Below are 27,132 nucleotides of genomic sequence, written 5' to 3'. Positions count from 1 at the left end.
GTCTAATTTACATGGCATAAAATTCATCTGTTTTAAGTATCTGGTTCAATGGGATTCAGTCAATGAACATGATTGTGAGAATACCACCACAGTAGAAATGCTTAGGACATTTCCATCATCCAAAAGAATTCCCCTGTGCCTATGTGCAGTCACTCATTGCTGCCACCTCCTATCCCAGGCAACCACTGATCTGTTTCCTATCTCTATAGTTTTGTCTTTTCTAGAAATTTAACATAATCATACATATGTAGTCATCTTATGTGTCTGGATTTTTTATTTATCTCTCTTTTTTTTTTTTTTCTTTGAGACAAAGTCCCACTTTGTTGCCCAGGCTAGAGTGCAATGGTATGATCTCTGCTCACTGCAACCTCTGCCTCCCACGTTCAAGCAATTTTCCTGCCTCAGCCTCCCAAGTAGCTGGGATTACAGGTGCATGCCACAATGCCTGGCTAATTTTTTGTATTTTTAGTAGTGATGGGGCTTCACCATATTGGCCAACCTGGTCTCAAACTCCTGACCTCAGGTGATCCACCCGCCTCGGCCTTCCAAAGTGCTGGGATTACAGGTGTGAGCCACCGCGCCTGGCCTTTTATCTCCTTATTCTGAGGCTCATCCATGTTTTTGTAACTTGTTCACTGTTATTGTTGTGTAGTATTCCATTTTATGGATATACCACAATTTTTATGTCTACTTCCCAGTTGATGGTCATTTGGATTATTTCTGAGTTTGGGTTATTACGGATAATGCTGCTATGAACATTCACATATAAGTCTTTACGTGGACATGTTTTCATTTCTCTTCAATAGATACCAAGGAGTGGAATTGCTGGGTTGTACGGCAGGTATGTGTTTAATTTTTAGAAACTGCCAAACTGTGGCTGTTCCATTTTAAATTCCCAACAGCATTAGCTGAGGGTTTCAGTTTCTCTACATACTTACTGACACTTGATATTATCAGTCTTGATGATGACCTGTACTCCTGATCATGTTCTCCGCAGGTATTTGCTTGATACTTATCCCTTGTCTATCAAGATACAGGCTTGGCTGTTGTAACACAGAATCAAAACAACAGTGGTTTTAAGGAGGGCATGGTGGCTCACTTCTGTAATCCCAGCACTTTGGGAGGCCAAGGCAGGTGGAGGCCAGGAGTTCAAGACCAGCCTGGACAACATAACAAACCCCATCTCTACCAAAAATACAAAAAACTAGCTGGGCTGTCATGGTGCACACCTGTAATCCCAGCTACTCAGGAGGCTGACGCTTGAACCCAGGAGCCAGAGGTGCAGTGACCCAAGATCATGCCACTACACTCCAGTCTGGGTGAACGCAGCAAGACCCTGTCTCAAAAAGCAAATGAACAAACAAACAAAACAACAGAGGCTTAAACAAGACATAAGTAATAGGGGATAAGCAGTCTGGGGCTGACACAGGGGTGTCATGGTGACAAGAGCATGACATCAAGTTTCTACCTTGTTACTCCATCATTTCTATGACATTGCATTTATCCCCATAGCCCAACTTGACTAGCCAACCACATCCACATTCTAGCCAGTTGGAAGCAAAGCCCACCCTTTCTCTTTAAAGGTGCAATCTTAAAGTTGAACACATCACTTCTACATATATCCATTGGGTACAGCCTGGCGACACATCTTTAACTAGCTGCAACGGGGACTGGGAAATATCTTCTAGGCAACCATGTGCCTAGCTAAAAATCATGGGCCGTATTATTATGGAAGGGAAGAACAGATATTGGGAGACATTCAGCAGCCTCTGCCAGCCATGTCATCATTACCACACTTGGCATATTTACTTGATGTGTCTAACTCTCACCCTTCCTCACTTGCATTGAAAGCTCATCTTTTCTATGTTATACTCTGTGTGATTATGGCTCACTGGTTACCCACAGCCAGTGTTTCTATTTGATCTGCCCAGTCTCTTAATACTTTTTATATTTTCAACCATTTTCTTTCTTCGGTGTTCTTTTTCTGCTTTGCCCTTACTGATTTTCATACTGATCTTTAATTCATATTATCTGTTTCATTAGCATTTCTTTAGCAACTGCTCAGATTTCTTACACATCCATATTTCATATTTCTTATAGTTTTCGAATCTTTAATAAGTATCCCTGGATCTTAGAGGGGTAAATATATGAATCTGTAAATCTGGTTTTGTTATTTTTTTAAAAAGAGAGATTTTTTAAAAAGAAATTCAGCCACCTCTGAGTCACTCCAGCCAGTGAACATGCAAGTGTCTTCTGATCACAGAAAGCTGAGTATGTTATTTCTAAATATTGTCACTCACTGATAGGTAGTGACTATTTAGATGAATTGTGTATTTCTAAGAATTTTTTTCTCCATCTTCTAGAAAGGTAGCTTAAAACTTCTATGCCATTTAATGTTAAACAGATTCATAAATATGGATACAGATGTAGATGATCTTTTAGATGAACCACTTGCTTAACTCATTCACCTTGGCATCCATCTCTGGATGTTCTACATGTTCACCTTTGGCCCCAGGCCTGTCATTCAGGATCCAATTGTCCTTCCTGTTAGCACACTTCCAGACATCACAAGCTTCTCCATCCAAGGATCACCGGAATCCTGGATGGTCACAAGGCTCCCTGAATGCACACTTAACAACCCTACATGAGGTCACATCAGTAGAAGCCTGGCTCTTAGCCACCTGTTCCACCCCTCTAACATCCAGGTTGTTTTCTCCACCTGCAGCAGACCCTTCCTTGGGGAACCAGCTAAGGCATTCACCTTTTGAGTTGAAAACTCAAAAATTTTTTATATAAATACTTTCCCTAAGCTGAGCACATCTGAAACATTAACAGTACCTTTCAGAATAGACACTTAGTGGGCAAAGAGCAGAATGGCGAGAGGCATAAAGAATGACCTTATTTTTTACTCATTTTTGAAAGCCTTGTTAGCTCCTTCAAACTGTACAGTCAGTCATTAAATTGCTTCTTCATTTTAATACTACTTGCAGCTTCTAAGGAGGCCTGCGTTACAGCATTTGGCCACCAGAGTATTTAGCTTCTTAATTTTTAGTAATTGAGATGACTTACCTTGATAGAAGTGGCTTGGCAAGTGAAAAAAGGCTACACGTTCCAATATTTTAAAAGAATAATAACGTCCGCATACTCCATTTGCAGAATCCACTTAAAAATAATAATAATAATGTGCATAAAGAGGTTGTTTGTTTCATTTTATTTGATTGTTTTAATTTTCAGATGCCAAAGCGATCGTGTTTGCTGTGGAATGTGTAGCTTTCCTCAAAAAGCCATGCAGTAACTCAGCCAGTGGGGGGATGGGGCTGGTGTCTTTTTAAAGTACCTGGGCCAGCCAGGTACTGTATTTGGTTTGGGGCTTTAAAATGTTCCCAAAATGTGGCCAAACCTGCGTTGCTGGAAAAATAATTCCTATTACACAGCCACACAGATCTGCCAAGCATTTCAGTTATTTTTTTCCTACAACACATGGTGAAGGTTTCCAAATTAAATAGTGTTTCTATATTTGAAAATGAGAAAAAGTCATTGAGTAAGAAAAAAAAGGATAAGGCCAGGCGCGGTGGCTCAAGCCTGTAATCCCAGCACTTTGGGAGGCCGAGGCGGGTGGATCACAAGGTCAAGAGATCGAGACCATCCTGGTCAACGTGGTGAAACCCCGTCTCTACTAAAAATACAAAACATTATCTGGGCATGGTGGTGCGTGCCTGTAATCCCAGCTACTCAGGAGGCTGAGGCAGGAGAATTGCCTGAACCCAGGAGGCGGAGGTTTCGGTGAGCCGAGATCGCGCCATTGCACTCCAGCCTGGGTAACAAGAGTGAAACTGTCTCAAAAAAAAAAAAAAAAGAAAAGAAAAGAAAAAAAAAGGATAAAGAGAAAAGTATGGTAGCTAATGCCCAACAAGTTGAAATGACAGCAACTTCGAAGGCCAATTAAGCAAATATAAAATGAAATCAAGAATGATGGCGGTAGTTGTAGGCTGCATCTGGGGAATAAAAGAGCCACTCCATAAACACGGCATTTTCTTCTGAGCCAGATGGAGCTCTTTAGAGGCCCCCAGTCCTGGAAAGGATCTTCCTTCCTGAAACCCCAATGTGGAATTTAAAATAAAAACAGAATGAATATATCTAACACTTCATATATTTATGAAGTGTTACAGATATTTAAAGACCAGAAAATTGAGCTGTTTACTTATGATTTCTGCACTTCACAATGAAAGGCAAGTAAAATACAAATGTTACGTATGTATGCTGAAATTAAAATAAAATTTCATTAGTGTCCTTCTAATACAGCACTGATTCTGATAGAAAAAAATGAATAAAATTAGAACATAATGTTATTATGTTATAAATTAATCACCGTGTTCTTAACTTACTTTGACACAGCGATAGCTTTAACTTGTATTTTTCCATCAGGCAGAGTAATAGGTTTTATATACTTAAATGTGTTATTTTCACCATAACCAACTCTCTTTAGAAATTCAGGTTTGCTGCCATCCAGAGTATAATATATGTTGACATCTGGGGTGTCTGAAAAATCCAAAACAAGATAACTATAACTAACACCAAAGTAGCAAGTTCCTGAATAATGCCTATGGGTCAGTTTAATATTTAAGATTTAAGTGTGTGATTTAAGATTTAAAGTTGTGATTTAAGATTTAAAGTTGTGATTGTGTTAATCTCCTTAAATAACTGACCTATAGGTTATTATATATACATAATGGAAATGAATAGTAATAACGATAATGCAGTTCTTCTCTGTACCAGCACTGTGCTTTACAGGAATGAACCCATTTCATCTGTACAATCCTATGAGGTAGATCCTATTTTATACTCATTTTGTAGATGAGATAACTCATTTTGTAGATGAGTCCTAGAGAGATTGTTAAATAATAGAGGAGTCGCGGTTTGACTTATGCTAGGTTGGATCCATAGCCCATGCTCTTGAACCACTATGCCTTTTTGCCTCTCCAACAGGGTGCTGATAGAAACATGATTCAAGACTCAAAAGGTCAAAAGGCGTCTCCTCTGACTCTTGACACCAGCTTTCCACAGGCTATCAATGGCATCTTCAGTAACTTTCAAGAAATATTTTATATCCATACAAGCATTTATGTACATATCATTATTTCCCCCTCTCTTTTGACACAAATGATGGCAACTATAACCTGTTCCACACATTTCATTTTTCATTTAATACTATGTCTTCTATTGGTACATACAGAGCTTCCTAGGAAATAAATTTCAATTATATTTTTTTTAAAAAAAGAGCTTCCTCATTCTTTGTTATAGCTGCATCACATTCTCTTATATAGATGAACAATAATTTAACCAATTCCTTACAGACAGATCTTAAAGCTGTCTTCTTTTTTCCTTTTCTTTGTTTCCTCTGCAGTTATAAGCACTGTAATAAATAATTTTGTAGACAATTACTTCTGTAAATATATGGGCAAGACAAATATGTAGAACTAGTACTGCTGAGTCAAAGATATATGCATTTGTAATCTCTTTCTTATTTATGTATTTATTTTTGTTGAGAGTGAGTATTGCTCTTGTTGCCCAGGCTGGAGTGCTTTGGCACAATCTCAGCTCACTACAACCTCTACCTCCAGAGTTCAAGCAATTCTCTGGCCTCAGCCTCCTGAGTAGCTGGGATTATCGGTATCCACCACCACACCCAGCTAATTTTTGTATTTTTAGTAGAGATGGGGTTTTGCCATGTTGACCAGGGTAGTCTCAAACTCCTACCCTCAGGTGACCTGCCCTCCTCGGCCTCCCAAAGTGCTGGGATTACAGGTGTGACTGACGAGCCGTGCCTGGCCAGCATTTGTAATCTTGATTAATATTTCCAAATTGGTTGGGTGCAGTGGCACATCCTGTAATCCCAGCTATTCAGGAGGCTGAGGCAGGAGAATCACTTGAACCTGGGAGGTGGAGGTTACAATGTGCTGAGATTGTGCCACTGCACTCCAGCCTGGCAACATAGCAAGACTCCATCTCAAAAATATACATACATATATATATATTTCCAAACTGCCCTCTGTATGGTTAAACAATTTTCACTGACACCAGTAATGCATGAAAGCACCTATTTGACCACAATCTTCCTCATATAGTGTGTTATCCTTTTTTTTTTTTTTTTTAGTTTTCCTAAGAATTATGAGCACATATATTAAAATATTTAATTTGGCCGGGCGCGGTGGCTCAAGCCTGTAATCCCAGCACTTTGGGAGGCCGAGGCGGGTGGATCACGAGGTCGAGAGATCAAGACCATCATGGTCAACATGGTGAAACCCCGTCTCAACTAAAAATACAAAAAATTAGCTGAGTATGGTGGCTCGTGCCTGTAATCCCAGCTACTCAGGAGGCTGAGGCAGGAGAATTGCCTGAACCCAGGAGGCGGAGGTTGCGGTGAGCCGAGATCGCGCCGTTGCACTCCAGCCTGGGTAACAAGAGCGAAACTCCGTTTCAAAAAAAAAAAATGTTTAATTCGGTTTGACAATTTAAAAAATCGTATCAGCTTTTAAGCTAAAGGAGAACACAGATAATAATACGTATTCTTAGCTGGTACTCTTGGTCAAAGCAGCACAGAGGCATACCATAGATGCAGAAAGCTTGTGTACATTTCAGTTATTAACATCTAATAATTGGTTTAAAAAAAGACAAAAATGAAAACAAATACATAATTGAAATTTCAAAGTCCTTTTTATACAAATATTTGTTCCTATGTTTTACCTATAAAACTTTTCTTCCTTATGTTAATTTATATGTGTATATGTATATGTATATATGTGTATGTGTACATAGACACACATATTTAAGAATTTGGGCCAGGTGTGATGGTTTTCACCTGTAATCCCAGCACTCTGGGAGGCCAAGGTGGGTGGATCACCTGAGGTCAGTAGTTCCAGTAGTTCCCGCCTGGCCAATGTGGTGACACCCAGTCTCAATTAAAAATACAAAAATCAGCTGGGCAAGGTGGTAGGTGCCTGTAATCTCTGCTACTGGGGAACTTGAGGCAGGAGAATTGCTGGCACCTGGGAGGCAGAGGTTGCAATGAGCCAAGATTGTGCCATTGTACTCCGGCCTGGGCCAACAACAGCAAGACTCCATCTCAAAAAAAAAAAAAAAAAAAAAAAGGGCCAGGCGCAGTCGCTCACACCTGTAATCCCAGCACTTTGGGAGGCTGAGGTGGGTGGATCACCTGAGGCCAGGAGTTCAAGACCAGCCTGGCCATAATGGTGAAACCCCATCTTTAAAAGAAAAAAAAGGCCAGGTGCAGTGGCTCACACCTGTAATCCCAGCACTTTGGGAGGCCAAATCGGGTGGATCACCTGAGGTCAGGAGTTCGAGAGCAGCCTGACCAAAATGGTGAAACCTCGTCTCTACTAAAAATACAAAACATTAGCTGGGCATGGTGGTGCGTGCCTATAATCCCAGCTACTCAGGAGGCTGAGGCAGGAGAATTGCCTGAACCCAGGAGGCGGAGGTTGCGATGAGCCGAGATCGCGCCATTGCACTCCAGCCTGGGTAACAAGAGTGAAACTCCGTCTCAGAAAAAAGAAAAAAAAAGAAAGAATAAATATTAGCAGGATATACATTCACTGCTTTTTTTTTTTTTTTTTTTTTTTTTTTTTTTTGAGAGGGCGTTTCGCTCTTGTTACCCAGGCTGGAGTGCAATGGCGCGATCTCGGCTCACCGCAACCTCCGCCTCCTGGGTTCAGGCAATTCTCCTGCCTCAGCCTCCTGAGTAGCTGGGATTACAGGCATTGGCCACCGTGCCTCGCTAATTTTGTATTTTTAGTAGAGGCAGGGTTTCACCATTTTGGTCAGGCTGCTCTCAAACTCCTGACCTCAGGTGATCCACCCGATTTGGCCTCCCAAAGTGCTGGGACTACAGGTGTGAGCCACCATGGCCAGCCCACATTGCTTTATTTCTGTAATTACAGTTGAGATTTATTTTAGCTTTACTACATGCCAAATCCTGTGCACCTCATACATACACGAACCTATTTAATCCTCACAATGGCTCTAAAAAGTAGACATTATTATCCCTGCCTTACAGTGAGGAAACTGAGGCTCAAAAAGGCTAAGTAACATACCCGGGGTCACTAGAAGTTGCCAAGGCAGAGATTAAGTCTCCAATTTATCTGACTAGAAAGCCTGTAGGTCAAATTTATTATACCAGCTAAATAATGAGCATACTGAAAAAGTTTGGGGAAGTACCAGGACATTTTTTTTTCAGATGGAGTCTCGCTCTGTTGCCCAGGCTGGAGTGCACTGGTACAATCTTGGCTCACTGCAACCTGTGTTGCCTGAGTTCACGCAGTTCTCCTGCCTCAGCCATCTGAGTTGCTGGGATTACAGGTGCCCACCACTACATCTGGCCATTTTTTGTATTTTTAGTAGAGTCGGAGTGTTGCCATGTTGGCCAGCTGGTCTTAAACTCCTGACCTCAAGTTATCTGCCTGCCTTGCTGCCAAAGTGCTGGGATTATAGGTATGAACCACCACACCCAGCCAGCACCAGGACATCTTACCTTGGCTAAGGTAAGTCAAGATATTGCTGAAATTATACAAATAAAGGGTGGCCAAAGCAAACCATTTTCATCTAAATGTATACCAGTCTGTAAACCATCAATGGACAGTACTGTTTCAAATTTTAGAAGTTTCACAAATTTCCCAAAGAGCAGAGCAAAGAGTGAGAAAGCATGCAAAGAGATAAATCAGGAACCAGATAAACACAAGAAATATAACAATGTTATTTTAAACAATTTCAAATATATGCGATCCTTACCCGATTTCATTTCCAAAAGCGTATTGTTATCAATTTCATGGTTAGCTTTTCCAGGCTGAGGCACTCGTAGCGGTATGATCTGAGGGACACACACTGAACCAGCAGTCATTTTCTCTCCTTATATATATATTTTTTAAAAAACTTGAATGTGCACTTGCAGCTGTACACACAAGCCGAAGAGCAGCACTTAATTTAAATGCAGCAAAACTAGTAAAAATGAAAAAGAATACTGTTAATATGGTACTATAAATAGTATTCCCTCTTTAATGGAAATAATTATTACATTTCAGCTGTATTTGCTGTTGAGGTCTTGTGTGGGATTTCAATTATCTAAATACCTCATTTCTGAGAAAGGAGTGTAAATGAATGAGATGGGGGAAAGAAGTTACTTTAAAAGAGCAAATTAAATGAGTAAGGCAAAAGAGGTCTCTCTATCACTAATTCTCTGACTTGAGTTCCCTTTAAATCATTATCGCCTTTTCCTGCCTCTGGTGTGTGTCAGTTCTCTTGGTTTCAGGGCAAATCATCATACAAGGGGAACAGAAGTAACCCTGTGTGTACCACAAAATGTTAGTTAGAACTAACTTTTTTGGGAAAGCTCCAGGCTCACAGCCTTGCCATTGTCACCATAGCAGTTCTAGAATTTGAAAGCTGCAAAGACACTTTAGAAGGACTGCAGAGTACTACTACTCAGTGGAAAGGAAGTTTGCAAGAAGATAAACAGTGACCAACAAACACAAGCCTCCTTTTCCATCTACTGTATTTATAAATCCTGGTATTTATAATTAATTATCAGTATGAAAGCCTTACTGGTCTTTCTGGAGATGAGGGTAGGGAGGAAGGCTGTCATATGTTTAATGCACAGAAGCTTTCAGGGGGAAAAATGCTCACTTAACACGGCAACCATTTACATCTCTGTATTGCCTTTTCAAATTTTATTAAGAATCCATAGATTTTACTCACTTATAATATACATATTCATTCCATTTTTATAGTCTACTTCTTGCATTCTCCCTGTATTCTTTACAGTTTTCCATGTATTTATTTACTCGTTTGTGGCTGAGCATTTAGGCTATTTCTAGTTTCTTTTTAGTTTTGCCTGTTGCAGTTATAATAATGCTGATCTGAACATCTCTGCAGTTTGAGCTTTGTACAGACTGTATTCTCGAAAGTGGGGTAAGTAAATTTAAGGGATGAACTTAATGCCTTGTTGGATAGTTTCGGATCGAGGGCCAAGAATATAAACTACAGATACTGACAGCACCGCATCAGCTTCTACAGGAGTGTGGCTGGCTTGAGACTTGCCCGTAGTCGCATTTCCATTCAAGTGAAAGGCAGATAAAATAAAAGTAGTTGGAAAATTAATTCTAAATAAAAATGTGTAGGAAAGAGAGTAATTCGCGAGCGTCAAATAGCAGCTGCCCTTAGGAAGCTGGGGTGGCCAGGGCCCCCATGCAAAGGGAATCAAGAAAAGGGCGGGTCCGTCAGGCCCAATGGCAGCGTGCGGTCAACAGGATTCCCAGACCCCTCAGTTCTCCCAACTTGGACTGCCCCGCCTCGCAACCCGGATCTGGAACCCCGTTTGTTCGTCCCCGCCCATCACGGGCTGCCAAGGACACCTACATCCTTTCTGCTGGAGTAAGGGAAGCTCTTCTCCTCTAACCGCCCTCCTCTTCCTCTAACCGATCGAGACCCCCTAATGCGTCTCTACCGCCCTCAACCCGATCGCCGGCCTCTCACCGCTTTTTGCCTCCTCCTTAGCCGCCACCCGGGTAACCACAGACGCTGCGAGCCGCGCCCCGCCCACTGGGAGCAGGGCAGATGATTAGCGGAAACGCCGCTTCTTAGCAACTAGCCCCGCCCCTGCCTCGCCGCCGGGAGACTGGTACCCGCCTGGAGCTCCTTTCCCAGGGCTTTCCAATAGGCATCTGACAATATTCCTTCACAGAGTTGCAAAGTGCTAAAAGTTGGCTTCCCAACCCAGAATGAAGGAACCAGACTTGTGCGTCCGATGGGCATTGACGTTCTGGAAAACAAGAATAAGAAGCTGTCGAGGCGCCTATAAATAGGAAGGCGCAGGCGCGGCTTGGCCACCTCCCACCGCAAGGCAAGGAAGGACCGGCTGCGACACGAGGAAGAAGGCCCCTCGCCCTCGGCCGAGCGCTTTCCTTTACTGGTCCCCGGGTTCCCCGGCTTGCTAGCGGGCAGCTGAGTGCGTCTTTCCCCGCAGGCGTCAGGAACTGCGCCCTCATGGCGGAGGTGAAGGTGAAGGTGCAGCCGCCCGACGCCGATCCGGTCGAAATAGAAAACAGGTAAACCAGGGAGACTCCGGCTTGGGACTCTGGCTTTTTGGGAAGTTGTGATGATGCGCTTCCTTCCAACTTTGACGTGATCAGTGCTTTGAGCGGAGACTCTGGGCTTTCCTTCCCCGTAGAACACTTTAAAATGCATGTTCTGATCCAGGATCGCTCTTGTCAGTAAGGGAACGTCTATGACAAAACGTTTATTCAGAGTTAGGACGCAGTTGGTGATTACGAAGCAACATTAAGCCAGGTGTTTTCAGTGCAGTATTGAACTCAAGACTTTTAGGGCACCCAAAGCCTCTGCCACTTTTATATTCTTTACCGAGGCACTGCCACTCTTAGATTCTCACGCAGTTTGAGAAAGACCCAACTTTCTCAAACTGTTAAGAGTAATACATTTGTTGATCCTGTTGACTAAGTGAAGACGTTGACTTATTTTTGTTTGGTAGGTATGATTCCAAAAACAGGCCCCCAGTATGGTGGATTGTCATAACAAATTTTGGCTCCCCACCAGAAACATCTGCATTTGCTTCCTGCTTGCGGGTTTATGGCTTAACTTTGTCATGCTTATTATATGAGAAAATTGAAATCTCCGCTTTAATATTTTTCCTGTGATTTCATTAGATTTTTGCTCTGATTTAAAGTTCATATTAGTGAGGAAAAGAAATATTCTTCTTAAATAACAGTAATACTGTAAACATGTATTTAGAAATAATCTTCCATTTCTAACATGCTTTAATCCAAAACCATCACAGAAACCCAGATTGTCTGCCAGTTGTGGAAAAGGCACAATTTCAAACTATTCTGCTTGTATTTTTACCCCCACTGCCTCTTGAAGCAGGTAACTCCGAAGAGTAACATGAATACCTTTGTTTCTAGGATTATAGAATTATGTCACCAGTTCCCTCATGGAATCACAGACCAAGTAATTCAGAATGAAATGCCTCATATAGAAGCCCAGCAGCGGGCAGTAGCCATCAATAGGTTGTTGTCTATGGTAAGGTGAATCTAAGTAATTTTCATAATTACTGATATGCTGATTATCATTGGTTTTTATTATGTAGTTGTGATGGTTAATTTCATGTCAACTTGGCTAAGCTACTGGATTCCTAGATATCTAGTTAAACATTTTTATTGGAGTGTCTGTGAGGGTGTTTATGGAAGAGATTAGCATTTTGAATTGGTGAACTGTAGATGTGGGTCCATGGTGGACGAGCATCATCCAATCCATTCAGGGCCTAAATAGAACAAAGTGGCAGAGGAAGATTGAATTTACTCTTTGAATTCTATCTTGAGCTGGGCTGTGGATCTCATGCCCTCAGCACTCCTGGTTCTCAGACCTTCAGACTCGGACTGGCATCTACACCATCAGCTCTCTGCTCTCAGGCCTTTGATCTCCAACACCAGCTTTCCTAGGTCTCCAGTTTGCAAAGGGCAAATCATGGGATTCCTCAGCCTCCATAATCACAGAGCAAATACCTTATACTGAATCTTTCAAGAGAGAGATGTATCCTATTGCTTCTGTTTCTCTGGAGAACCCTAATACAGCAGTCATAAAACGAGAAACTGTGTTAGGTTTGATTGATAAGACTCTAAGCCAGGAAACAGCTCAAGCTGCCTGAATTGAAAAAAGAAGAAATAATTATGCATTATAAGACAAATGAAGTAAATATAACTGTTGTATTTATTAATTGCCAATGCTGTACATAGGCGTAGTCTGTTCTCACCTTCTGTTTGCTTCCCACTGCTAGTGTTGGGCCATTTCCTATGAAATACACCATCCCCTCCACCCACAACTGCCCCCGATTTTTCTGAATTGTCGCAGAGCCAAGTCATCAGGGTTTCATTCTCCACATTGTCATTCTAAGCATTTCAGCAAGCAAGAATGAGTCCAGTTGAATGAAGAATGCTGGGCCTTGGGGAGGAAGTGCAGCCTTAGCCCCCAGTGGCGTCACAGTGGAATTTATCAGTAAAGCCATTCTCCAACTGTCCAGAAACAAACAAACAAGACTGTCTAAAAACCCACCTAGTGGGGCCCCATGCCCTAAATCTCTCCTTACTTCATCATCAAAGCCTCCTTTTCCTGAGAGCATTTCAGTTTGGCTTCGTAGCAATTAGGTTAAAGAGTTACATGCCAAGGCCTCATCTGAATGACTCATTTGGTTTTTTGTGTGGTTTTTTGTTTTTGTTTTTTCTTTTTAGTACATGAATTTCTCCTCAGAAAGACTGATTTGTTTTTTAAGTCTACTAGGCTTCTTGGATTTCCAAGGGCTCTGGATGTGGAGATTTGGGGTCAGGTGAATCTTTTCTTAAACCTTTCCCATCAGTTTTCTAGCTCAAGGGTTGCCAAACTTTTTCTACAAAGTACCAGAGAGTATATGTTTCAGGCTTTGTGAGCCATATGGTTTCTGTCACAACTACTATCATTTTATCAAGAGGTAGCCATGGTTGATGATACATAAACAAACATCTACAGCCAAGATCTAGCATACAAAAAATTGTTAGTATTAATATTTTGAAAAATTTTGAGGTTAAAGAGCAGATTTTAAAAAATTAAGAATGTTAAAGAATGCATCAACATTTGTCATTTGATTTAACATATCTCCAAAATAATTGACTCCTGTTTTCTACTGTCTTAAAAACTAGGGTCAGTTGGATCTCTTAAGGAGCAATACAGGCCTTTTATATAGAATAAAGGACTCTCAGAATGCTGGGTAAGTACATGTTTTTCTAATTTTAAGAAAATTTTTATTATTGCAAAAGTAATGTATGTTTTGAGAAGAAAGCTAATACAAAATTACATAAACCTGTCCTGTGTATGCCACCTGTGATATATTTCATTTCCCAGAGGTAACTGCTTTTAATAATTTAGTATATAGCCTTTATTCTAACTATAATAAAATACACATAGATGATTATATATTTATATATAATCTTTCTTTCTTTTTTTAAATAAAAATGGAATCATGCTATCCATTCTGTTTTGCAACTTGTTTTTTTCACTTACTGTATCTTGGACGTCTTTACATGTTGGTACACACAGCTCTGTCTCATTCTTTTTAAGGTAAGCCTCTTCTTTTGGTAAATATGTCACTGTGGTGACCCTGTCTGCTAATTTTGTTTAAGTAGTGATGTAGATTATTAGATCATCCTATAGTCTGTACTTTATTAATTTTACTTTATTCCCCTGCAGTAAAATGAAGGGATCAGACAATCAAGAAAAACTAGTATATCAAATCATAGAGGATGCAGGAAATAAAGGTAAGCATGTGAAGGATGAGGCAGAAAAAAGAAACATTGTTTTTGGAACTAGATATAGGGACCCAGATCTCAGCTTCCCAGGGTAGAGCTCGGTGAACAGAGTTATGTTGAGGAAGGGAATAGAACATACAAATATAACATGCATGTGCTTGAAGGACACCCAAGAGTAAGGCCACTGTTGCCTTGAAAGAGACAAGAACTAGAGGGGTGTGGCCACAGATGGAAAAAGACTTCTGAATTCTGAGTCACATGAATGTTTTATCTATTCAAAATAAATAAAACTTAAGTTTTTTAAAAAGAAATCCTTATATTGTAGCTGTATGACCATGGACAAGTTACTTAAACTTTGCGAGCTTCAGTTTCTTCATCTTATCTATAAACTGTGGATGCTGACACCTCTCGTTTTTACAAGGACCAAAAGGAAAGCTGGTGTGGTATAGCAGTATCTTAACAGATGTCCCTCAGCAGCTACAGTTCCCCTTCTACCCACTTGAAGGACTGTATCTAGATTGCAATCCTAAATTATGATAATTTAGGATCTATTTGATTCATTGATATTAGCTTGAAAAATTGTGATATAATCGGAAGTTATAGAACTAATTCTTATATTTATTAAAATGTAAATGTTTTAACATTTTTTAAAATAGTCCTATGAGAAAGCCATTCTGCATATTTTTTTAATCTTCCTATCTTATTAGGCCACTACACAGGGAAGAAAATAAAGCAAAATATTTACATACATTCCGTTTCCGTATATAACACTTATTTCTGGACCAGGCACAGTAACTCATGCCTGTAATCCTAGCACTTTGGGAGGCTGAGGCAGGCAGATTGCCTGAGCTCAGTAGTTTGAGATGAGCCTGTGTAACACGGTGAAACCCTGTCTCTATCCAAAAAAAAAAAAAAAACAAAAAAAAAACACTTATTTCAAAAAGAAATAATTGCTTCTCATACAGGGCTTTTAGCAGCCATAAGAACCCTAGACTTCCTCTTCCATCTCACAAATATAATGTTGTATAAATAATGGATTACATGCATGCAGACACTCATCTAAAGAGTGTTTTTGTCATAGTTGAAGACGGTAGTTGACCTCGACCCAAATTTGTTTTTCACATTTACAATCTAAAATGAAAATATCAGAAAACACAGATTAGGGTACAGAAGATGATGGAAGGCAATGATATAAGTTAATTCAGTTGCAACCATGATTTTTCCTTCCATTTCAAAAATGTCCTTTTCTTTTCTTTTCTTTTCTTTTTTTTTGAGGCAGAGTCTTGCTCTGTTACCCAGGCTGGAGTGCGATGGCTCGATCTCAGCTCACTGCAACCTTTGCCTTCCGGGTTCAAACAATTCTTGTGCCTCAGCCTCCCGAGTAGCTGGGACTACAGGTGCATACCACCAGGCTGGGCTAATTTTTGTATTTTTAGTAGAGATGAAGTTTCATCATGTTGGCCAGGCTGGTCTCAAACTCCCAGGTGATCCACCTGTCTCAGCCTCTTAAAGTGCTGGTATTACAGGCCTAAGCCACTGTCCCCAGCCCTTTTCATAAATTTTTTTTAAAATGTGCCACACTGGAATTCCAAGAAATTTCTAGTTAGAAATTATAAATCATTATAGTAAGTCTTATCAAGCATTAGACTTATTTATCGTTTAGCATATTTTTGCTACTTTAGCCAGGGTTCTTACCTCTAAGTCATTTCATTTTTACTGTTAGCTTTATACTGCTAGTTTTGGAATGAGGTAGAAGTTAAGAGGAATAAAATTAAAAATCCATGAAAACTGCTGGGCACAGTGGCACATGCCTGTAGTCCCAGCTACTGGGAGGCTGAGGTGGGAGGATTGCTTGAGCTCAGGAGTTCTGGGCTGTAGTGTGCTATGCCAATCGGGTGTCTGCACTAAGTTCGGCATCAATATGGTGACCTCCCAGTAGTGGGGGACCACCAGGTTGCCTAAGGAGGGGTGAACTGGCCAAGGTTGGAAACAGAGCAGGTCAAAAAAACTCCATGTTGATCAGTAGTGGGATTGTGCCTGTGAATAGCCACTGTGCTCCAGTCTGGGCAACAGAGCAAGACCTTGTCTCTTAAAAAAAAAGAAAAGAAAAGAAAAGAAAAAAGAAATATCCATGAAAACTATAGTTCAACTTATTTTACTTTACTTTCTCATAGGAATATGGAGCAGAGATATCCGTTATAAAAGTAACTTGCCATTAACAGAAATCAACAAAATTCTGAAGAATTTGGAAAGTAAAAAGCTTATAAAAGCTGTTAAGTCTGTAGCAGTGAGTAATCCTTTCCTCAAATATCCACTTATATATGTTGCTTCAAGTTTTGTGGGGTTTTTTTTGTTTGTTTTGTTTTTTTGAGACGGAGTTTCGCTCTTGTTACCCAGGCTAGAATGCAATGCGCGATCTCGGCTCACCGCAACCTCCGCCTTCTGGGTGGTTCAGGCAATTCTCCCATCTCAGCCTCCTGAGTAGCTGGGATTACAGGCACACACCACCATGCCCAGCTAAGCTTCAAGTTTTTATTCTTGAAGTTATGTCATGATTTAGAACAGCTGGTCAAAAAAGACTTAAAAATTTAAGACTGGATTAAATTGGTTTGGAGATACTGCTTAGACTTGTCCCTACACAGTTCTTGATTTCTCACCTACTCAAAAATCTAAAACTATTTTACTGTCTTCAGTGAAGAATCTTTGGAACTGTGAACATTTTTCCCAGATTTTGTGATGTGTAAGATAATTTACTTTATCCTGACATATTAGCTTTCTCATTCAACAAACTGTTTGCTGTGTGCCAGGCACTGTACTGAGTGCTTGGGATGCATTAATGAACAAGTCATAGAAAGATCCCTGCCTTGGTGGAGCTTATCTTTAGTACACGTGTGTTTTTCCTCCTGCTCATCCTGTCCCACCTCTGCTCCAGAGCTGGTTTCCTGAGGGACATCTGCCCCTGACCTCACTGATGTACACATCAGAGGAACTGAGATTCCCCTAGAATAAAGTCTGCTTCAGTACACATTTCACAAGAATTAAAGCTATAGGCCGGGCACGGTGGCTCACGCCTGATAATCCCAGCATTTTGGGAGGCTGAGGCAGGCGGATCCCCTGAGGTCAGGAGTTCAAGACCAGCCTGGCCAACATGGTGAAACCCCATCTCTACTAAAAATAAAAAAATTAGCCAGGCGTGGTGGCAGGCACCTATAATCCCAGCTACTCGGAAGGCTGAGGCAGGAGAATCGCTTGAACCCCAGAGGCAAGTGCAGTGAGCTGAGATCACACCACTGCACTCCAGCCTGGCAGACAAGAGCAAGACTGAGTCTTTAAAAAGAAAGAAAAAAGGACTAAAGCTATAATTCAGATTTTATCATTTCAAAGCTGTTAAGTCTTTGGCATTAAATAGATCTTTCCTCAAATATCCACTTACATATGTTGCTTCAAGTTTTTATTTTTGAATAAAACAAGAATTATAAGAATTATAACATCAGCTATAAGAATTTGATGCTCGCGGCCGGGCGCGGTGGCTCAAGCCTGTAATCCCAGCACTTTGGGAGGCCGAGGCGGGTGGATCACGAGGTTGAGAGATCGAGACCATCCTGGTCAACACGGTGAAACCCCGTCTCTACTAAAAATACAAAAAATTAGCTGGGCATGGTGGCCTGTGCCTGTAATCCCAGCTACTCAGGAGGCTGAGGCAGGAGAATTGCCTGAGCCCAGGAGGCGGAGGTTGCGGTGAGCCGAAATCGCGCCATTGCACTCCAGCCTGGGTAACAAGAGAGAAACTCCGTCTCAAAAAAAAAAAAAAAAAAAAGAATTTGATGCTCATTAGTGATTTTCTTTATCAAATGATGTTTATGCCATACCACTTCTCTCATTCAGAATAGCATTTCCCTTCCACATTGTTTAATGGATAATTTCAAATATATACAAAGGTAGAAAAAAATAATATAATGAATTCCCATGTATCCATCACCTAGCCTCATTTTGCCAGTCTTTCTACTACATCTTCACGTTTAAATACGTAACAGCTTTGCAGAAATATAATTTATCATTCACACTACAGAATCCATCCTTTTAAAGTGTAAAATCTTTGGATTTGCAGTCACTGGTTTTTACTGTAAGAGTTGTGCGACCATCACCGCTGTCCTAATTTTAGAACATTTTCATCACTCCAAAATGTGGGCACTAGTATTTGTTTCCCACCCTCTCTTTCCACAGGCCCTAACAACCACTAATTTATTTTCTGCCTTTGTAGATTTTGTCTATTCTGGACAGTTCCTATAAATGGAATAATAGAATATGTAGTCTTTTGGGTACGACTACTTTTACTTAGCATGATGTTTTCAAGGTTTATCCATATTGTACTTCATTCCTTTGGGTTTCACCATGTTGGCCAAGGTGGTCTCAATCTCTTGACCTCGTGATCTGCCCGCCTCGGCCTCCCAAAGTGCTGGGATTACAGGCATGAGACATCGTGCCCAGCCCCTTCTTATTGCCAATTAAAATTCCATTGTACAGATGTATATAACCTTTCGTTCATTCATCCGTTGGTGAACTTCCATGTCTTTTTAAGAGTTAAAATAATTTTAGTTAGAGCTAAGTGTAAAGTGCAAAACTTAAAACTTTTAAAGAAAACAGAAAATCTACATGACATTGGCTTTATTAATGAATTGTTGGACTACAACTCCAACAGTAGTCTTTGAAAAAAAAAGTTGGTAAGTTGGAGTTTATCAAAAATTTTTGAAAACCTCTGCTTTGTAAGACACTGTTAAGAGAATGAAAAGACAAGTTACATAATAGAAGATATTTGCAAATTACATATTTGATAAAGGACTTGTCTCCAAAATCTGCAAAGAACTCCTAAAATTCAACAATAAGAAAACAACCCTTTGGGACACTGAGGCAGGTGGATCACCTGAGGTCAAGAGTTCAAGACCAGCCTCACCAACATGGTGAAACCCTGTCTCTACTAAAAATGCAAAACTAGCCCAGCATGGTGGCACATGTCTGTAATCCCAGCTACTTGGGAAGCTGAGGCAGGAGAATCATCTGAATCCAGGAGGCAGAGGTTGCAATGAGCCGAGATTACACCATTGCACTCCAGCCTGGTCAACAAAAGCAAAACTCCATCTCAAAAAAAAAAAAATGAGCAAAAGATCTGAACCTCACCAAAGAAGATAAACAGATGGCAGATAAGCATATGAAAAGATGCTTTACATTATTTTTCATTAGAGAATTGCAAATTAAAATACAATTTTGTGTAGTGAGATAACACTACACACCTATTAGAATAGCTAAAATCTAAAAATTGGTAATACCACATGCTGACAAGATACAGACCAATAGGAACACTCATACATTGCTAAGAATGCAACATGGTACAGCCCCTTTGTAAAAAAAGTTGGGTAGGTATTTTTGGTTTTGTATTTTTGAGACGGAGTCTCCTTGCATTGCCCAGGCTGGAGTACAGTGGCGAAATCTTGGCTCACTGCAACTTCTGTCTCCCTGGTTCAAGTGATTCTCCTCCCTCAGCCTCCGAAGTAGTTGGGATTACAAGCGTGCACCACCACGCCCAGCTAATTTTTGTATTTTTAGTAGAGACGGGGTTTCACCATATTGGCCAGGATGGTCTCCATCTCCTGACCTCGTGATCCTCCCGCCTCGGCCTCCCAAAGTGCTGGGATTACAAGCATGAGCCACCACGCCCAGCAAAAGTTGGGTAGTTTTTTACAAAACTAAACAGAATCTTACCACATGCTCTTAGGTATTTACCCAACTGATTTGAAAACTTACGTCCACATAACCACATGAATATTTATAGCAGCTTTATTCTTTTTTTTTTTTTTTTTGAGACAGAGTTTCGCTCTTGTTACCCAGGCTGGAGTGCAATGGCGCAATCTCGGCTCACCGCAACCTCCGCCTCCTGGGCTCAGGCAATTCTCCTGCCTCAGCCTCCTAAGTAGCTGGGATTACAGGCACGCGCCACCACGCCCAGCTAGTTTTTTGTATTTTTAGTAGAGACGGGGTTTCACCATGTTGACCAGGATGGTCTCGATCTCTTGACCTCGTGATCCACCTGCCTCAGCCTCCCAAAGTGCTGGGATTACAGGCTTGAGCCACCGCGCCCGGCTAGCAGCTTTATTCATAATCAAAAACTGGAAACAATCAAGGTGTCCTTCAATATGTGAATGGATAAACAAACCAGAATATTATTCAGTTATAAAAAGAAATAAGCTATCATGAAAAGATACGAGTAAATCTTAAATGCGTATTGCTAAGTAAAAGAAGCCAGTCCAGAAAGGCTGCATACTGTATAATTCCAACTGTATGACATACTGGAAAAGGCAAAACTATACAGACTAAAAAGATCAGGGGTGAGGGCTGGGATGGTAGGAAAAATTGAATAGTGAATCATGAGAAATATTTTTAGGGTAAACTGTTCTGTATGACAGAACCAAATTTGGAAGCCTACCCAAGCTTGGTGTCCAAAGTTTTTATTAGGGTTTCATTACACAGGCATGATTAATTGAATCTTTGGTCTTGTGAGTGAATTCAATCTCCAGCTCCTCTCCCCTCCCAAGAGATTGGACGGATGTCACATGGCCCAAAGCCCCAACCCTCTAATCATGTTGTTGGTCTGTCAGCATGGACAACTCCTATCCTGAAACTATATAGGGTCTTTTCAGGAATCATCTTGTTAGCATAAACCCAGGTGTGATCTAAGGGATTCACCATGAATAACAAGGCCTATTGGGAAATTCCAAAGATGTGGAAGTTACTTCCCAGGAAAAAGGGACAAAGTCTAGCCAATTTTTTTTTTTTTTTTTTTCGAGACAGGGTCTGGCTCTTTCACCCAGGCTGGAGTATAGTGGGATGATCACGGCTCACTCAGGATCAACCTCCTGGCCTCAAGCCATTCTCCCACCATAGCCTCCCAAGTAGCTGAGACTATAGGCACATGCCACCATGTCCAGCTGTTTTTTTTTTTTTTTTTTTTTTTTTGAGATGGAGTCTTGCTCTGTCACCAAGGCTGGAGTGCAGTGGCGTGATCTTGACTCACCACAACCTCCACCCCTTGACTTGAAGCTATTCTCCTGCCTCAGCCTCCTGAGTAGCTGGGATTACAGGCACATGCCACCATATTCAGCTAATTTTGTATTTTTAGTAGAGACTGGATTTCTCCATGTTGGACAGGCTAGTCTCGAATTCCTAACCTTGTGATCTTCCCACCTCAGCCTCCCAAAGTGCTCAGATTACAGATGTGAGCCACCGCACCTGGCCTCTACTAAAACTACAAAAATTAGCTGGGTGTGGTGGTACGTGCCTGGAACCCCAGCTACTTGGGAGGCTGAGGCAGGAGAATTGCTTGAACCCTGGAGGTAGAGGTTGCAATGAGCGGCGATTGCACCACTGCACTCCAGCTTGGGCAACAGAGGAAGACCCTGTCTCAAAAAAAAAAAAAAAAAAAGGTACCAAAACAGACACACACACACACACACACACACACACACTCACACACTCTCTCTCTCTCTCTCTCTCTCTCTTTCTCTCTCTCTGAGGGGAATATGTCAAAGGGATACAGGAACCAAATGAAAAGCCTCCAATGCCTAAAGCTTCCAACGTGAGAATAACAATGAAGTATTGGAATGTAACTCAAAGTATAAAATAAATACTCATGAGTCCATAGTCATAGAAATACGGTGTTTGAGAAATTGTCACAACTAAGCCTGAGAGAGATGACACCTAAATGTATTATGATGTCCTGGATGGAATCCTGGCGCATAAAAAGGACATTCAGACTAATGAAATCGAATAAAGATTCAGATTTGCCACAATCAGCAACCCTTTGCTGTTTTTAGTTAGTAATGGCCTTTAGTTAGTCATGATTTATCAATATTAGTTCATTAATTGTGACAAGTGTACCACACTAATACAAGATGTTAAAAATGGGGTATATGCGTTTCTCTGTACTGTCTTTGCAATAATTCTGTAAACCTTAAACTGTTTCACAATATAGGTGTTTTATTTTCATTTTTGGAAATTGTTATAACACATGAACTGTGCATGTTCTCTCCTAGGCCTCAAAAAAGAAGGTGTATATGCTCTATAACCTGCAGCCAGACCGGTCTGTGACTGGTGGAGCCTGGTACAGTGACCAGGATTTTGAATCTGAATTTGTAGAGGTGCTTAACCAACAGTGTTTTAAATTTCTACAATCCAAGGTGAGGTATGATTGAGGAAACATCACTGCAGACTTTCTTTTAAAAAGCTTTTCATAAAGGATTTTAATCTTATGTATCATATTTTACAGGAATTAAAACCCTGAAATTGGTAATTTTTACTAAGCAAAATATGTTCTGCTGTTGATTTGACTCAGTATAAATTGTATTCAGAAAATACCAGTATTCTTGTTTAGATTTCTTACATTTCAATCCTTATAGGCAGAAGCAGCACGAGAAAGCAAACAGAACCCAATGATACAAAGAAATAGTTCATTTGCCTCGTCACATGAAGTGTGGAAATATATCTGTGAACTGGGAATTAGTAAGGTCAGAACTGACTTTCGTCTTATTTTTTAAAACTTACTCTTCATCACAAATTATAATGTATTCCAAATGTGTATTTGACCCAGACTGTTTCTCTGAGATGACAGCTATGAACATTCTGCAGAATCCGCTTTGGGAAAATACTGTCCTGTACCTTAGGCAAAGGCAGTCACTGCCATTGGGCACTATCTGAACTGTTCTTGAGCTTGGGACATAGAGCAGTAAAATAAAGGCCTGGCAGCGTGTTTCCCACCCAAATTCAAAAGTCTGTTTTGGCAAGTTCTTGACTTTCTCAGGGACATTTCAGCGTATGTATAAAATGTCAATGACGACATCAGGTATCATTTTTGGCATTTTCTTACTTAGAGAGGTAAATAAGTATTAGCACATTGTTTTGAAGACTTAATACATAAGGACGCTGATGCTTTTTTTTTTTTTTTTTTTTTGAGATAGGGTCTCATTTTGTTGCCCAGGCTGGTTTTGAACTACTGGCCTCAAGGTGATCCTCCTGCACTGGTCTCCCAAAGTGCTGGGATTATAGGCATGAGCCACTGTACCCTTTGAATTTTTTTTTTAAAGGACACCAATGCTTTCACAGTGAAGAAATCAAAGTGGCCGTTTGGACATCTCATTTTAATTTCCGGGGCCTCAGATTTCTCATTTATAAAACCTAGGAACTTGGACTATTTGATATCTAAAGTGCCTTTTTGCTCAAGCATTTTATAATTCTCCACCAAATTATTGCTAAAGAAATGTTACTTTTTTATAAGACTTCTAGATTTTACTTAGAAAGTAAAGATATTGGAACGTGTCAAACCCAGCATGAGCTTGGAGTTCTGTCCCTAGCATTTCAGTGGTTTGTGCTAACTTGGACTATTGTCCCCCCTCTTTGTGCTTTTAACTACTCCAACCTAGCATAACGTTTCTCACATTTCACAATAGAATCATCACCCTTTACTGTTTATGTATTTGAGACAAGAGTTTTGCTCTTGTTGCCCAGGCTGGAGTGCAATGGCACAATCTCGTCTCACTGCAACCTCTACCTCCCAGGTTCAAGGCATTCTTCTGCCTCAGCCTCCCAAGTAGCTGGGATTACAAGCACCCGCCACCATGCCCAGCTAATGTTTATATTTTTGGTAGAGATGGGGTTTTGCCATGTTGGCCAGGCTGGTCTCGAACTCCTGACCTCAGGTGATCTACCCACTTCTGCCTCCCAGAGTGCTGGGATTACAGTCATGAGCCACTACACCTGGCAACTCTTTACTGTTTTTAACACCCTCCAAGTGGTTGTCTCCCTGTCCTATTTGTGTCCTTTCTAATGTATCCCTTTTTTAGGTAGAGTTATCCATGGAGGACATTGAAACCATCCTGAATACACTAATTTATGATGGGAAAGTGGAGATGACAATCATTGCTGCAAAAGAAGGCACAGTTGGCAGTGTAGATGGACACATGAAACTGTACAGGGCAGTCAATCCAATCATCCCGCCCACGGGTTTGGTCCGGGCACCCTGTGGACTCTGCCCGGTGAGTTCAAGTGGCTTTACTTTACACTTGACTGCCCCAGGGTACAAGTACCACATTAAGAAACAGAGCAAGCACACCCATTTTCTCAGACTCTTACGGTTGACCAAGAGCTATTCAAACCTCCATGAAACCTTGCTGAACAGACCTTTAATGAACAAATCATTGCTTTACATGATTCCTTTTTTTTTTTTTTTTTTTTGAGACAGAGTCTCACTCTGTCCCCCAGGCTGGAGTACAGTGGCACACTGCAACCTCCACCTCCCTGGTTCAAGCAACTCTCCCACCTCAGATCTCCTGAGTACCTGGGTTTACAGGCACCCGCCACTATGACCAGCTTATCTTTTGTATTTTTGGTGGAGACAGCATTTCACCATGTTGGCCAGGCTGGTCTCGAACTCCTGACCTCAGGTGATCTGCCCGCCTCGGCCTCCCAAAGTGCTGGGATTACAGACATGAGCCACCACACCTGGCCCCCTGCTTTACATTCTTTCTTAGAATAACCACGTTAGGGATATTTGTGTTTTCTGCTCTTGGCCTTGAAATGGACACTTTTTGATGAGGGCTAATCATTTCGCCTAAATAGGGCAGAAAATGAGATTTGCTAAGAATCTACCTTGGGCCAGAGTATCCTTGATGATTTCCATGGGTGGTCTCATCAGTCCTCCTTACGTTCTTGAAGCTAGTGGTGTTATTTTCCCTTAAAAGTGAAGCAGTTTAGGTTTAGGAAGACCTAGCAGCATACAGCTTACAAGTAATGGGGTTCAAACCCAGAGATGATGTCTTTCCCTTGCAGCATGTCCCAACACTCCTCCTTTATTCATTCCCAGCTTTTATAAGTGCCAACTCTATGCTCTAGGCACTCAAGATAGAGGGCAAGAGATACTGTCCCAGTCCTCATGGCATTTATAGTCATGAGCCTGTGCATGTTTTATTTCATTATACCGGACTATGTCTATATGTCTAAGCTCTCTATGCCCTGGTTTCAATCTCTAGACAAAAGGCTAACATATTAGGAATTCTGTTTTGCACCCTTCACAGAAAGGTAGCTAAACATAAAACATTCGGTTAATCACAATTAAGTCATTCATATGTATAGATCTCCCTTCCTGTATTCCTCTGTTACCTGCTGATAGCCTTTTGCCCAGTGGACAGGTGAGCATGGTCATCTTAATGCCACAGTAAAAGGCCTCTCTACTAACTTCTCCTAACTTGATGATCACAAAGAGCAGGCCCTATTATAGTATGTTCTTAAATACAGGCCTAATCCCTTTCAATTTGAAAGTTTTATTTTTAATTTTGCTTTAAATAAGTGGTTGGGTCTTAGATACTTTAAAACTTTAGTTTGAATATAATTTTTTTCTCTTTTAAAGGTTTTTGATGACTGCCATGAAGGTGGTGAAATTTCACCATCTAACTGTATTTACATGACAGAGTGGCTCGAATTTTAATAGAGAGCTATGAACTTCACTGACATTTTGCAAATGAAGTTACTTTGAGAGCAGATAATTTAATTCATGATGGAACATCAAATCTCCTTGAAAGCAAACTTCACAATAATGGATATAGACTTGCAGCTATGAAAACATATTTTTTTTATTTATGAAGACTAAATTTATATTGGTAAAGTAGCCAGTAGAATATGAAAGAAATAAGGTTAGTAGTGAAATTCATTCTTCAAAAAAATAAAACACTTTGAAACTCTAGAGGACACATCTTTCAAGACTTCTGATGGGTCAAGGAAAAAGATGCCAACATGCCTATATTTACCAGGTACTATGATAATGGCTAGAGTATAAAAATGTCCTTTTAAAAGTTATTTATTAAGTTCCTGGAAGTTTTTTTAATATCTGGTTCACTACCACCATTTCAGTTTTCTACTTTCTCAGTGGTTTCATTGAAAAGAAATTAAAAGTGGTTAAAGGCAGGAATAGCAAAGGAGTGTATGCAGATTTGGCGTATGACTTGACTAGGGGAGAGTGGAACATGCCTTTTCCACACATTATCAATTCCTTTTATATCAGAAATACTCTTTTAGCTTATGCTATCATATTTACTTCCAACCCGATGACTACTTATATTTTCCGTACATAAATATCAGGTGCTTATATTTTCAGTACATAAATATCATTTTCATCCTAAAGAATATTTTCACTGTTCCTTCTTTCTTAAAGTCTTATGTTTCACTGTGTAACTCAGATGTATTTTTTGCTAGAATTTTCCCTAGATTCTTATTTGTCTGCAACAGATGAATATTTTTGTGCCCCCAAAATTCTAATGTTGATATCTCATTTCCAATTTGATTGTATTTGGAGGTAGGGCTTTGGGAAGTAATAGGTCAGGAGAATAAGAGCCTTCATGAATGGGATTAGTGCATGTATAAAAAGAGACCCAGAGAGCTCCATCACCCCTTCTGCAACATGAGAGAGAGAAGACGGCCATCTGCAAACCAGGAAGTGGGTCCTCACCAGAAAACAAATCTGTAAGCCCCTTGATCTTGGACTTCCCAGCCTCTAAAATTGTGAGAAATAAATTTCTATTGTTGATAAACCACCAGAGTACAGTATTCTGTTACAGCATTAACTAAAACTAAAACTATTCCATGCCTCCCATTCACACTTTGAGAGGGAGTAACAGTTTTCTTTTCTTACTCTGCTTTAGATTTATTTCCCTTCCTTATTCTGTTCTAAAAATCG

General features: G+C 40.6%; 2 protein-coding genes across 5 annotated transcripts in view; one reads left to right on the top strand and one right to left on the bottom strand.

The window, feature by feature from the left end:
• The window catches only part of DZANK1 (double zinc ribbon and ankyrin repeat domains 1), an 80,350-nt gene extending 69,738 nt beyond the window's left edge, over positions 1 to 10,612 (bottom strand). For both annotated transcript variants that reach the window (XM_074406195.1, XM_003933169.4), the window contains exons 1-3: positions 10,546 to 10,612; positions 8,806 to 9,012; positions 4,386 to 4,539 (exon numbers count right to left, since the gene is read on the bottom strand). In XM_074406195.1, coding sequence (XP_074262296.1) covers positions 4,386 to 4,539; positions 8,806 to 8,914 — 263 coding nt within the window. In that variant the 5' untranslated portion in view covers positions 8,915 to 9,012; positions 10,546 to 10,612. The remainder of the gene's footprint in view (positions 1 to 4,385; positions 4,540 to 8,805; positions 9,013 to 10,545) is intronic.
• A 421-nt stretch (positions 10,613 to 11,033) lies between these two features.
• Positions 11,034 to 26,989, top strand: POLR3F (RNA polymerase III subunit F). 3 transcript variants are annotated; one of them, XM_074406197.1, is made up of 10 exons: positions 11,034 to 11,117; positions 11,988 to 12,105; positions 13,755 to 13,822; positions 14,152 to 14,172; positions 14,302 to 14,369; positions 16,535 to 16,647; positions 22,445 to 22,588; positions 22,808 to 22,915; positions 24,248 to 24,439; positions 25,810 to 26,989. In XM_074406197.1, the coding sequence occupies exons 1-10, from the start codon at positions 11,056 to 11,058 to the stop codon at positions 25,885 to 25,887; spliced, it is 972 nt and encodes a 323-aa protein (XP_074262298.1). In that variant the 5' UTR covers positions 11,034 to 11,055; the 3' UTR covers positions 25,888 to 26,989. The 3 variants fall into 3 exon arrangements, with proteins under 3 accessions (XP_074262298.1, XP_003933219.1, XP_074262299.1); XM_003933170.4 differs by lacking the exon at positions 14,152 to 14,172; XM_074406198.1 differs by lacking the exon at positions 24,248 to 24,439.
• Positions 26,990 to 27,132: the final 143 nt, after the last annotated feature.

Source organism: Saimiri boliviensis, chromosome 9, assembly GCF_048565385.1.
Source record: "Saimiri boliviensis isolate mSaiBol1 chromosome 9, mSaiBol1.pri, whole genome shotgun sequence".
In the NCBI taxonomy this organism is placed as follows: Eukaryota; Metazoa; Chordata; class Mammalia; order Primates; family Cebidae; genus Saimiri; species Saimiri boliviensis.
This window is presented reverse-complemented; position numbering and strand designations above follow the sequence as displayed.

Excerpts from the sequence above, each read along its gene's own strand:
- POLR3F (XM_074406197.1), top strand. The coding sequence starts at position 11,056 with ATGGCGGAGGTGAAGGTGAAGGTGCAGCCGCCCGACGCCGATCCGGTC. Across the intron at positions 11,118-11,987 it reads CCGGTCGAAATAGAAAACAG|GATTATAGAATTATGTCACC; the intron begins GTAAACCAGGGA and ends CTTTGTTTCTAG. Across the intron at positions 22,589-22,807 it reads TTAAATTTCTACAATCCAAG|GCAGAAGCAGCACGAGAAAG; the intron begins GTGAGGTATGAT and ends CAATCCTTATAG.